The sequence below is a fragment of the Thermobia domestica genome, chromosome 9 (genome assembly GCF_964235325.1).
Source record: "Thermobia domestica chromosome 9, izTheDome1.hap1.1, whole genome shotgun sequence".
Lineage (NCBI taxonomy): Eukaryota > Metazoa > Arthropoda > Insecta > Zygentoma > Lepismatidae > Thermobia > Thermobia domestica.
In genome coordinates, this window is record NC_137462.1 from 26,026,305 (window position 1) to 26,040,746 (window position 14,442).

At 37.6% G+C, this 14,442-nt stretch overlaps 1 protein-coding gene across 1 annotated transcript in view; it reads left to right on the plus strand.

Annotated features, from left to right (window-relative positions):
* The window catches only part of l(3)80Fj (lethal (3) 80Fj), a 135,672-nt gene that overhangs the window by 18,653 nt on the left and 102,577 nt on the right, over positions 1-14,442 (plus strand). The window contains exons 7-10 of the mRNA XM_081770783.1: positions 3,095-3,194; positions 3,447-3,544; positions 5,852-6,007; positions 14,169-14,334. Of these exons, the coding sequence (XP_081626909.1) occupies positions 3,095-3,194; positions 3,447-3,544; positions 5,852-6,007; positions 14,169-14,334 (520 nt within the window). The remainder of the gene's footprint in view (positions 1-3,094; positions 3,195-3,446; positions 3,545-5,851; positions 6,008-14,168; positions 14,335-14,442) is intronic.

Sequence of the window (14,442 nt, forward strand, 5' to 3'; positions counted from 1 at the left end):
GGTCTAGAATCTATCCTGAATTGTTCACTTAACAATAACTCTTGGCTGCAGGCGTCCCTTCCTGTTAACCACGGAGGTCTCGGCATTCGTCGCGCCATGGATCTGGCTATTTCATCCTTTCTGTCTTCATTCTATGGCGCTAAGCCATTGATCGAGACCATTCTCCAACAAGATCTTAGCCTAGTATCGGATTCGGATGTCAACGATAGCATTGCTAAGTGGTCATCTATAGTGGGATCAGATCCCCCTGACCTTGATAAGAGAGGACTACAATCCTTTTGGGACGATCCTCTTATAAATCATCACTTTTCAGCTCTGCTTCAGTCATCCGATTACCCAGAAGATAAGGCCAGACTTCTAGCTACATCATCTCCAGAAGCAGGCGCTTGGCTCCATGCTATCCCGTCACCTTCTTTAGGATTACATCTTCCCAATGACAGTTTTCGAATTGCCAGTGCACTGCGTTTGGGAGCAGATGTTTGCGAGCAACACAGATGTCCTGCCTGTAGAAGTGTCGTAGACAAGAAGGGCCTTCATGGACTCTCCTGTGCCAATAGTGCGGGCAGACATTCACGCCACTCCAGCGTCAACGACATTATCATGAGGGCACTAATTTCAGCAGGAGTTCCTTCTATATGTGAACCGTTGGGATGCAGTCGTGCAGACGGCAAGAGGCCAGATGGTATGACTCTAATACCGTGGAAGAAAGGAAAAGCACTTCTATGGGATTTTACTTGTTCCGACACCTTCGCCCCTTCAAATATACATTCTTCCTCAGCACAAGCTGACAACGTGGCTGCTCGCCGGGAAACAGAAAAGCGCAGGAAATATAGCAATTTACTCGACAAATATCATTTTGTCTCTATAGCTGTCGAATCGGGTGGTTCATGGGGTCCCGAAGGCCTTAACTTTATAAAAGAAGTTGGTCATCGCATTCGTTTATCGTCAGGAGATGCTAGAGCAACCTCGTTTCTACTGCAACGCATCAGCATGGCAGTACAAAGAGGGAACGTTGCATCAGTTTTGGGAACGCTACCCTCTGGTAAGGAACTGGAGGAGATCTTTTGTTTGTAATCTCGGCGAAGGTTTGAGGATGCTGTTGTGAGGCTTATCACAATAACGTGTATTAGTGAATAATTATATTTTAATAATCTGTAAAATGTAAATTGTGCACTGTTCAAGGAATGTAATATTTTGTAGTTTTGCCAGCGGACTTAATGCAAAGTGGGATCTTATTGTTGTCTAATTTCTAATTTTAATTAACTTTGAATATAATATAATATAAATAAAATAAGGCAGGTAGTAACTACAAAATGTTATTAAACTAACAACAGTTTTCGAATTTTGTTATAGGCTAAAAAGTAGGTGGGCATTTTATGAATTCATGATTGTTGAATATTCTGATTTCTACATTATACGTGAACTCTTGAAGACAATTATCAATTCGTGCAATAGCATTGTGCAGATACTGTCTTACTTGCTCATATTTTGGTGTTCATTGTTTGAAGTTAATAATGAAAGGTGGATGTGAGCTTATCCAGGACCCTTTAGAATTCAGACCGCTACACTGATTTGTACCCAAAACAAGCACTCCCACCGGAAATCGAACTTTACACCACGCACACAGAAAATATGCTCTTTTGCTATTTGTCCTTAAAGAGAGAGATACTTGAGCTGTGGAAAGTGATAAGAGTGTTGAATTGTTCCCGAAATTATAACACTTTTGAAAGCGAGTGTACATTCTTATATACAACCTGTTCATTAAATACGTTGAATGAGTTGCTGGCGTGCGGTGTAAGTGGTACTCCTGGTTGACGGTCAGAGCATTGACGTCAAGAGGTATGTCTGTCATTATTCGCGAAGGCATGTGTTGTTCAGACGGTTTGCGTGTATGGTTGTGAAAGTGAGATGTAGTGAAGTGACGCTGTTACGGGTGAAATGGAGCAACATAGAACTTGAAATTAATATTCTCGTGATATTCTCTTGGCGCTTTCCAGACATGCTGCGCCAGGTATGTGGAAAGTACTTCCGTGACAATCGGAACAGCATGAGAGATGTGCGACGACCAAGTGGGCTCGTGACATCGTCCACCGGCACCGGCGTAAATCTCGAGAAAATGCGTGAATTCTTGACTAAAGATCATCGACTGACCATTCGAACGTTGGGGGAGGCCACAGAAATGTCGTATAGGACTGCTTATGCAATTGTAACCGAAAAGTTGAATCAATAGAAGCGTAAACTGTGTGCGTGCTTAGTACCTCAGATCTTGACTCCCAAAGAGTTGTGCAGAGACTTAGCAACAAGGTGAATAGTGATCCCCACTTTCGTGAGTAGTTACTGGCGATGAGTTGTGGCATCTCAAGTACGACTCAGTCTAAAAGGCAAGGCAATGGAATGGCTCGGCTCAGGGTCACTGAAATACCAAAGGGTTAGGTGCGAGAAGTCGCGCCCCAAGACAGTGCTGATTACCATTTTTTGATGCTGAAGGGATCATTCATTAAGAATACCTGACATTAAATGCGACCACATATATGAACATTTTGGATCTCCTCCTGAAGATGTCTAAGTTGTGAGCAACCAGTATACCGAAAGTGAACCCTGGCGTCTGCTGCACGATAATGCGCACCACGTAAGGAGGATATTGTTGTGCTCTATCACGCTTTATTCGCCAGACCTGGCCCCTGCCGATTATTTCATTTTCCTTCGCTTGAAGAAATACTTAAAAGAACAACGGCTTTCGGACAGTGCCGACATCCGACACGATGTGAATGTTGAACTCAACCCAATACGTAGGCTTCCTTCGCCTAAAGTGTGCGACACCTCTATACGTGTTCTCAGAAGTGTATAACCACTTGAAGCAGTTATTTTGAAGGACAATAAGATGTTTCCATGCATGAATGTATCACCTTTCCTGCAAATAAATAATTTATTATACTTATTGATTACAGGTTTCGAATTCGATTCTAAGCAGGGGGTCATGTAGTTTGGATCCACGTTAAACTGTAAGTCCACATTTCGTATAGCCTTGATGTTGAAAAGGAACATTACGCTTATACAATTTTAAATACTTCTAAAAGACGACCTTTAATTACAGGGCATTGGGAATCTAAGCTATAATAGCGTAACAGGAAGTAGCATGCAGAGACTTGCTTCTGTAGCAGCTGATCATTTCATAAAAGTTCTAGAAACTGAAGGTGAGTATATCTTGTAGTGATGCAGGATTTTTATATATTTTCAAAACAGTTGAGTATAATTTGTTTATGTAAAGAAATTTTTGTAACCTGTCATATCTTAAAAGTCGCCAAATGAAAACTCTCCTAAGCTTGTAGAATAATTACACGATTGAGTGTAAATTTAATTCAGGGATACCATTGTGTCAAAGTAGTATAAATTATTAATTTCAAATTTTGCTGACTAGTTTTGACCCTAATTTTACTTTTTTTCAGTTCATGAAGGAACACTAATTCAAGCTCTGGATATGTTCTCACTGTGGTGTGCAAAATTCAGTAACGAAGTGCCAAACAAAATTGTGGAATGGTTTAAGGTACGTTCCTAGGTGAAAATGAGCAAAGGACTTGAACACCTAACACTGCTTAGTAAAGTAACTTCCTTCGGATACTGTACGTGATATTATTTAGAAGGCTAGCTATTTGACTTTAGAGAGGTTTTGCAGTCTCTGAGCTTTGCAGACTGGTAGCGTATAGTTTGTTCTTCAAAATAATTCAGTTACTAGTTCAATGTATTTAGATGGGGGTTGGAGGGTGGATAGTGTATTGTGAGTGCTGAACTCCGAGACGACGTAACGAAGCTTATGGGGAAGCTTTATTTTAGGATTTAATGCTTTATCAGTCTTACACACGATGTAATTCAAATTATTTCACAAACCCTCTTTAACATATCCACTTTGTACAGTTTTGCACTGGTTTTGCTGGAAGTTCTGGTGCTACTAAGTAATTTTCGACTTGACATTTTCTACAGATAAATGAAGTAAAAGGGTACTGGCATGTTTTACTACAAATATGATTATACGATATAATATTTTAATAGGGCTACAATCAGTAATAGAAATTCTGTTACTTACTGAATATTTTGCTGTTAATTGTCATTAAAGTGTTTTATTTTTTATTTTATTTTATTTTTGTATATATTTCATATAAAACAAATTTGTAACACGTCACAGGATATTGAGGGAGTGAATGAAGAACGAAAACAAATTTTAATGAAGCTGCTCTGAAAAATGAAAGGGGCGTTACTTTTGTTAATAACTGAATACTGTGTTGGAGAGAGAGATGTGTACTATTTTTTGCTTGTTCTTAATATTGGTGTTTTATATTATATATAATTAAAACGATGTAGAGTGTAAACCTGTAATTTGCAGTTGGCTGGTGGATGACGTAGGAGCATGCTTTTACGATTGGGAAAGGGATGGAGATAACAGATGGAGCAAATGAGGGGAATATGGAGTAAAACAAAGTGTTGGCAGTGTACGAGTAGCGTATCTGTAAAACCATCGATGTTCTTGATACCCTGTCACCACTGCCGTTACCAGTTCTAGGATTTCTTATTGCTCCTTATTCTCTTCGTGTAGTTTGATGAGAATTAGAGCATCAAACGACCACGTTACAGAGGATTCAGTTATGACTGGTCTAAAGTAAGAAATAATTCATTCATAAAGCATACAAATAAACATACACTTGAAATTCATATTTACCCTTATCCTATCATATCATCTCATATTCATAGAAAAAGTAGAATATTTAATAAAATTTCGTCTAGTTATTTAGTATTCAACCTTTTTTCCGCGTCCATTTAAGCATGTAGCCCCATGTTTAAGATTACGAGTAACTATTTCAAAAATAAATTATAGAATTTATTACTTATTAATTAACCCAGTTTTATTATAAACTGAAAAACCATGCTATGATTTTAATAGAATGATGTTACAGCTAGCATGGAATAAATATTATACAGTATCCGATAGAAAAGCTTGACGGGTTTCAAAGTGAAATTGTGACCAGACTGATTGTTTCGCATGTGATCTTCTATGTCCCAGTTGAACTGTAACTCTAAAGTGTTTTGTTTACAACAGTTAGCTATGCAACATACTCCCCCTACTTCTTTACATCTAGTTCTTTACATTTTTCTTAAATTTCCCGAAAGTTCGCAACCCTCAAGAATATGGTGTTACGGCTTGGAGCAGTATGAGTGTTGAATTTCCGCGAAATACACGCTGAATAAGAATCACTGACTTTTTATTTTATTTATTTTTAAGTTTTATTTTATTTTATTTATTTATTTTTATTGATAAATGCTTGATATGCTGGCCAACGCTCCATGGCGGCTGAAATGATTTGAGCTGGCTACGATGTCACGGTCAACCTCAGCGATCACATCTGCACAGAATTGATCTAAAGGAAAAAGGAAAACTAGGAGCATTTCAGTTGTGAAATTTTGAATACTACTTTCAGATATGGAAAGAACATCTAAATAATGTAATTTTCAAAAGATTTTATTGGTTTCATACCTAAACGTTGTTAACAAAACGCCTTTGAGTTAAATTAGGAAATAAATGATCATACGTAAAATAATCTGTCTGGTCATAATTTGAATTCGGAAACAGTCAGTTCTTTCTCCTGGATCATATAGTATGAACTCAAATGTTTCTGACCTGTTAATTAGTTGGCTGAGCTTGTTCTGTATATCATCTCGTTTCGGAAGTAATTTTAAATTTCACATACCTGCTATGAAATAACCGCATTTCCTATGTTGAATACGATTAGTGTAGCTTATATAAATGCTTATTTCTAGTTCTATTATGAAAGATTACAAATGTTGTATTATTTCGTTACAGAAAGGCTTGAGCCTGAAGACATCAACTGCACCAGTTCGAAATGCATATATCCAATGCATGTCAGCATGTTTTCAAGGGAACACACTTATCCAAGGAATTGAATTGATTCCTGTGCTGCTGAAGACCGTTGAAAAAGCTCTTTCTCAACCGACACAGGTATGAAAGTGTACAGAAAACACTTTAAAAAGTTGCGTTACACTTATAAGTATAGGATAGCCTTTGTGTGTGTGTGTAACGAGGTGCTAAATTACATATTAGGGAATTATCTGGCTTCTGCTGTGTTAATGCTGTTGACTAGCACTGTTATCAGTTGTTCAAAATTGAAGGAAAAAAAATATTATTAAATCTAATATTATCTAAATTACTGCTTGGAAAAATGAACACTATTCTTGAGATGTCCCTTTACCAAAAAGTATGTGTGAATCAAGTTTGACGTCATAGGCATAGGCAACATTGAACTTCTCAGTATCGGTAACGTAACTTCTCTTAAAATAGTCTGTATGGTAACAGTTAGAAAGTTACACAGCGATCATGTAATATATTCTTTGAGTTTCAGAGTTATTCGTATCCTGATAACTGTGAAAAGTGGTGGAGAGCCTAGTTAAGGTGGTTTGTTCGGTTCGTATAAATAAGTAGTTTCAGTTCAAGAATAAATTTCTCGTTCATAGTCAAATAGATGTGAGTAATTATTAATGAAAGCAATATAATCTTGGAAGTTTTTGTTAAAAGAAAATCAGTAAACCAAAATTAATGTAGTAATATATTTTATAGCACATGCGAACGATTAACATTAATTGCAATGTAAACTCCTTGAGGAGGAATCATATTAATAAACTCAGAAGGTCTTCACCTTGCTGTTCTGTATCCTGTTACAGATTGGACAGTATTAAACGTCGAATTTTCGCTTAGCTTTATATATGGTGCCTTCCATCTCAATTCAGGCAGAGCATGTACCATCACCATCTCAGATATTGTTGAAACTTTTTTTTATAGCAACTAGACATGTTTTTAAGAGACCCATATTTTTTTGTTTTGTCGAAAAAAATTTTCCCGCCAAGTAATGGGCCATCAAAGACGGGGAGTAAAATTTATGAACTGTAGAAGACATGAAAAACGGTCAACTTCGGAGCCTCACCATTCGGCTATGGAGACAGGTAGAGTTATAATTCTTGTTGTGGTATGTACATAGGGATGTAAATAAACTATATTTTATTGTAGTTCGGTTTGCGCATGCGTACCTTTTTGTACATAAATTAACAAATGAACGTTAATTTATCTGAAAAGTCGAAGTTTGCGAATTTTTTTCGAGCACTTCCGGTTCGAATTTTACAATTCTGTTTTCACGGTTGGTAAGACCTAGTTACCCGCTTTCCGAAAAAAAAATTGTATTGCTTCTGTGTCGCAAAAAATTCGAGAAATTGTAAAATTCTCAAAAATCGCCATTTTCTCGAAAACACCATCTTTTAAAATTCTGAAATTTTGTCAGATGGTTTAGCTTTACATGAATAATAAACACACCAAATACCATTCTCGACCAATGTTTCATGAATTAACTACAGCCTTTTGAAATTAGCGAAGTTTCGTTAAATTTGATGTCACAGTTAGCAACACTGGAAACAATAAAAGTGCAATGATTTGATGATGTTTGTGGTTCACATTAATTAAATGAAAAATAAAAGGTCTTCCTGACTGGTTTTTTATTATTTTGATCAAAAAAGCTCTCTGGAATAGTAAAATGAGCCTCCCTCTTACTCGTCCGTTTTCTTAAACCGAAGTAATCTGAAATGGAAATTACGATTACGAAACACACAAATTTTAAGTTTACTTAAAATGGCCATCCAATAAATTCTGATGATCTATAAAAAGCCTGAACTATTACCTCAGTGATGACTTGGAATGATCCAGACAAAGTCTCAATTAAGTGCGATGTCATTACAGTGATCGAAAAAGGACAAAAAGTTTTTTAAAAAAAATCGAAACATTTTCTTACGCGTTCTATCAAAGAAATTTACGGACTTTCTTTTAAACAGAACAATCTCAGCATAAGAATGGGTCACTCGGAATTTTATAGTATTCGACTAAAGTGGGTCAGTACGCAACCTGCGAGGGAAGTGTGTGTGTGTGTGTATTGTGCAAATTTTAAGTTATCTCGTTGCAACAAATCAAAGGTGCAACCTGTATTGAAGCTGTCATGAGTGACCTATTTCCTTTAGTAGTATGATCCGCAGAAAATGACAGCTGTCTTCTTCAAGAATGTGGTGAATGTCCTGGAATGAAAGGAATAAGTGTGGAGTCTTTGATCCTGCTGAAAATGAAAGTGTTACGTACGCCGTATGGGAAAACAAATGATCTTGTTAAAAAAAAATGATCTTGTTAAGAAAAAAAAAAAAAAAAAAAAGAGTGCCACTTTCCGTTTTCGTATCGTACATTGCTGGTTTAACTGTAAGAATTGTAATTCATGACTATATCAAGAAAATCCAAAGAGAATTAATTGCTACCGAAAAGCATCGTATAAAATTTCAAGATGCAAATTCTATTTTACTTCATGTGGACTTCGTTGAAAACTGGACTGTTATTCTGCAAAGTGATATTCAGAGTTATCACCGGAATATGCAACAACTGACAGTTTTGTTGTAATAAGCGACGACAAAACACACGATTCGGCTCATGTACTCATAGCCATAGACAAGATTCTAAAAATACTCGAAGAAAAGCGAAAATATAGGTTATAGAAAAAGGTTCGAATACGTGGAAATAAGTGTCTACAATTTCCCAAACCTTGTCAGTGATTTATGATGGTGTTGCATCCCATTTTAAAAATCGCTTTCAGATGTTCGAGATGCAGACAGGTCAGATAAAGCAGTGGTTGTGCAGTGAAACCGGCCATGCTAGGGTCGCTGCGACAGTATTGGGGGGGGAAGGGGGGGGTTGTAAATAATGTGGCAAAGCGGCATAACCTTAGGCAAAAACAGATACACAGTATTAAAACCGCAGAATAATTCGTGAGTATAGTGCAAGTACAAACTGCGGGTATTACTCTCGTTTTGTTGCCTGGAACTGAATTCGACAAAAAAAAAAAAAAAAAAAAAAAAAAAGTATTCAACGATGTCACCTTTGGCTTTCCGAAAATGGTGAAGTTTTTATGGCAATAACGGGTCACCATAAACTAACTTCATGCTTCCCCCATAATCGAGCTTCTGCAATTCAAAGTGTAGATTTAAGAAGTCAGCAAAAAAGAACTTTTGTTACATACATATGCGCAAAGGCGCCGATTTCTCTGTAGATTGGGGGGGGGGGGGAATTCAGATGCAGAAGGTATATATATGAGGATTTTAAGACAAATTGCATTCAAATTATGCCAAATACTGTATATTCATAAATACAATAGGGGGCCCCACATCAGCTTTGGGGGTTCCGGTCCCCCCCAGGATCGGCGCCCTTGCATATACTTATGATAACCAGTGGTGCGTAGCAGAATTATGTATAACTCATGAATTATGTACAGTTGAAGTGCTGTTTACGCTTCCACATGGACTTTCAGCAGGGTACAGGTTTCCAGAAGAGCATAAGGGAAGTGAAAATAAGTGTTTTGTGATTATCGGCAATGTGCTACGCAGGGGCGGATCCAGGACGGACTTCCGGGGGGGGGGTGTAATACTGCTACTTAGAGCTACTTTTAAGAGCTCTAAACACTGGAATGGGTTTTATTTACATATAAAATAAGAACGTTTCTTCTGGGAGGGCGATCGACTCCTTGGATCCACCTCTGGACGAGTTGTGAGTGTACTACTGCTATTAGCGAAGAAGACACCAAGCAAGCAAATGATTGGTCCATGTGAAAAAAAAAAAAATCAGTGAAATTTTGCTTCCGAAGACCATTTTAAGTAAGTGAACTTAAAATTTGTGGGTTTCGTAATCGTAATTTCCATCTCAGACTACTTCGTTTTTAAAAAAACGGAGGAGAAGGGGGGAGGCTTATTATACTATTTTAGAGCGCTTTTTTGATCAAAATAATAAAAAACCAGCCAGGAAAACCTTTTATTTTTCATTTAATTAATGTGAACCACAAACATCATCAAATCATTGCATTTTTATTGTTTCCAGTTTTGCTAACTGTGACATCAAAGTTAACGAAACTTCGCTAACTTCAAAAGGCTGTAGTTAATTCATGAAGCATTGGTCGAGAATGGTATTTGGTGTGTTTATTATTCATGTAAAGCTAAACCATCTGACAAAATTTCAGAATTTTAAAAGATGGTGTTTTCGAGAAAATGGCGATTTTTGAGAATTTTACAATTTCTCGAATTTTTTGCGACACAGAAGCAATACAATTTTTTTTTTCGGAAAGCGGGTAACTAGGTCTTACCAACCGTGAAAACAGAATTGTAAAATTCGAACCGGAAGTGCTCGAAAAAAATTCGCAAACTTCGACTTTTCAGATAAATTAACGTTCATTTGTTAATTTATGTACAAAAAGGTACGCATGCGCAAACCGAACTACAATAAAATATAGTTTATTTACATCCCTATGTACATACCACAACAAGAATTATAACTCTACCTGTCTCCATAGCCGAATGGTGAGGCTCCGAAGTTGACCGTTTTTCATGTCTTCTACAGTTCATAAATTTTACTCCCCGTCTTTGATGGCCCATTACTTGGCGGGAAAATTTTTTTCGACAAAACAAAAAAATATGGGTCTCTTAAAAACGTGTCTAGTTGCTATAAAAAAAAGTTTCAACAATATCTGAGATGGTGATGGTACAATTTTTTTTTTTTTTTTTTTTTGCCTGAGTTGAAATGGAAGACATATATATATATATATATATATATATATATATACCCTCCATTCCAAAAGAAACCGAACTTTTGAAAACAAATAGTACCACTAGTACCATCTGTTGTAATATTTTACGGGTAGATGGCGTAGTCCCTCATTGACAACTGGTATAAATGTCATGACATTTGGATGCACTGCAACAAAGTTATTGCGTTTCAACTGTCAGTGTGTTGTGTACATCGGTCGGAAAATGAGTTTCAAACAACGAGCTGCAATTGAGTTTTGTGTTAAACTGGGTAAAACTTTTAGTGAAACGCACCAAATGCTACAAAATGCATATGGTGATGAGTGTCTATCCCGTACGCAAGTTTACGAGTGGTTCAGGCGATTCAAATCGGGTAGAGAGACGCTGGATGATGACGAAAGATCAGGCCGTCCCAGAACCGGATTATCGGAAGAAAACATCGAAAAAGTGCGTGAATTCATCAAACATAACAAAAAATCGTCGGTGAAAGTTATTGAAATGGAATTAGGCATTCCTCAAACAACCGCATACCGCATTTTGACCGAAGTTTTGGGCCTTAAGAAGGTTAATTCGCGGTTTGTACCACACAAACTCACCGAAGACCAAAAAGTTGATCGAATTGCGCATTGCAAAGATATCGTTAAAAGTGCTCGGCAGGATCGAAACTTCTTGAAATCGATTGTAACTGGTGACGAGACGTGGTGTTTTGAATATGATCCCGAAACAAAGCGGCAAAGTGCTGAATGGAGAGCGCCGGATGAAGGAACACCCAAAAAAAGTCGCTTTGTGAAGTCAAAAGTTAAGGTGATGCTGATTTGTTTTTACGATTCAAAAGGAATTATCCACAAAGAATTTGTTCAGCCCGGCCAGACAGTCACTGGAGAGTTTTACTTGGGCGTCATGAAGCGTTTGCTGGCAAGAATTCGTCGTATTCGGCCCGAATATCGCGAAATCGGCAGTTGGACTCTTTTGGACGATAATGCACCATCACATCGTTCGCGACTTGTAACTGAATTTTGGTCAAAAATCACATTATTCGGTTGCATCATCCGCCCTATTCACCAGATCTCGCTCCGTGCGATTTCTATCTGTTCCCGAAACTGCATTTGGCGATGAAAGGAAAGTGGCACGCATCGATTGATGCCATTGAGAAGGCGACGACCGCCGTCCTAAAGACCATTCCAATAAAGGACATGGAGAAGTCGTTTGACAACTTGTTGGAGCGTGCAAATATGTGTATCAATGCAGAAGGGGAATACATTGATTAATAAAAATGATTTGTTCCAAAATGTACATTGCTTTTTTGTTTTTTTTTAAACGTTCGGTTTCTTTTGGAATGGAGGGTATATATATATATATATATATATATATATATATATAAGGGGGTAAATACATGGGAATTAATTACATATCTTACAAATATTTTACATCTTTACATTAATAAACACCAACTTCTTTAAGGCTTTAGAGCAATGGTTCGCAACCTTTTTGATTAACGACGCACTTAAATGAACTTTCATGTCATCGTGACACACTTCTTTGATTTGTTATTAATAATTGTTTAAATTGTGATAGTGCAAGACTATATGTAGTACTGAGCATTGGCTACCCCTGGAGGTCTTGACTGGTGGTACACGCTGTTTCAAAATCGATTTTAACTAATTGTAAAATGCTTGTAGATTTTAAATTCCAAAATTTTGCGATACACCGATTGGGAACCACTGCTGTACAAATTTTGGTATTTAATATATATATATTTTTTGAACTAATCTGTAACAGAATACATAAGAACAAGTGTGAAAGAGTACGTTTAAGATTAGCACCAAATACAGTTACAGTATTAATTCTAATAGAAATGATGTAGATTTTGGTATAAAGATTTTGATAGAGAAATTAGTTAAGACATACAGAAATTACCTTTTTTTTTCCCCACCACATTCTCGTTGATGTTTGTGTGGCTGGTTTGGAGAAAGACTGGGAGCGTAACGGGTAGTGCATGGCACGGTATGCTCGAAACAGGAGTTCGTGTTCCAACTGTCATATTTTAATTTTTTAAATTTCATTGTATACATTTAATGTGGAAAACGTATAAAATATACTAGTTGATTCTTCGATCTTTTCAACAGCGGGGGCGCGGTGGCTCAGTGGTAGAGCGTTCACCTCCGGTGCTTGGGGTCCCTGGTTCGATCCCAGCTCGCGCCGTGTGGGCTTTGTGGTGGACATACACCGTGCTCGTAGGTTTTCTTGGAGTTATCCCGTTTCCTCCCACTTTCTGCATTCCACCATTTCATTCATTTCTCATAATCACCGTCTCCTTTTGCCTAACCGGCATAATCGTAGGACGTAAAACTTAAAGATTTCATTTCATTTTTTTTCAACAGCGTGTCATTTAAATCTCATGGGGAGCACGGTGGCTCGGTGATAGATCGCTTATCTCTGGTGCGTTGGTTCCGTACCATCCCCGGAATAAATCCGCGGACAAATAAGTTTGTGGTAGACAACATCGTGTCCGTAGGCTATCTCGGGTGTACTTCCGTTTCCTCCCTCTGGGGGCGCGGTGGCTCAGTGGTAGAGCGTTCACCTCTGGTGCTTGGGGTCCCGGGTTCGATCCCAGCCCCCGCCAAGTGAACTTTGTGGTGGACAAACACCGTGCTCGTGGGTTTTCTCGGGGTTCTCCCGTTTCCTCCCACTTTCTTCATTCCACCATTTCACTCATATCTCATTATCACCGTCTCCTTTAGCCTAACCGGCATAACCGTGGGACGTAAAACTCAAAGATTTCATTTCATTTCATTTTCCGTTTCCTCCCTCATTCTCATTCGACAAATTTTTCCAACTTAATTTGCTTGCCTTAATCATCCGTCTCCCTTGGCTTAAAATGGATAATCGTAGGACCTTTCATTTAATTTTTAATCGTCATAGGTGTCTATCTGTTAGTAGTTACTGGTTTGCCAAATTAAATTGTGGTACAGTCCATTTAATCGGAATTGCTTCATATATTGTAGACAAGAGAGGAATATTCTTGGCAAGACCAATGTGATTAGTAGGTACAACGGGTTATAGAATATTGTTATATATGATAATATTGCTAAAGCTAAGACAGTGTACCTAGTGTATTGTAGACGCAAGTATCTCAAGAAAAGGAGAAAGAGCAAATAACAACAAATGCTATGGAAGGCTTTGTACGTCATACATAATACAGCAGCGTTGAATGTTACAGAGCTCTTTTCTTTTAAAGTCAAAATAAAGCTTAAGCGTGAGAGTCTATGATGTCTGAATTGACTTAGTAGCGGCCTCAAGAGTGAAAGTTTGACTGCTGGCATAGTGTTCAACACACTAGCACTCAGCCAAACTGCCTCAGTCTCCAACCGAGTTGCATGTTTTCAGTTTTTAAATTTTAATAGACCTGAACATTTTATTTAAAGATATATATAAAATAAACTCGTTCTTTTATTGTATACATTTATAAATATGATACATAAATTACTATCAAAGGCCATATTGTTTTTAAGGCTCCTATAGTTATGGAGGGTTTGTCTGCAGCCTGCTTACTTCTGAAACTATCTTCAGCCGATGTTGAAGCAGAGAACAAGCTAGGAAGTCTTTGGAACGTTGTTCTCGATATGGACAAACAACTATTCCTTTCTGAAAAGTTTCTGACCGTTGCATCTGATAATGGTAAGCATTAGGTATTTCTTATATGTGTATTTGTTGAGCACCAAATTATTTCATGAAGGTTCTGGCTCCTAGGCACTATGGGAAGTCAGAGTGCTTTGTTTCGAAAGT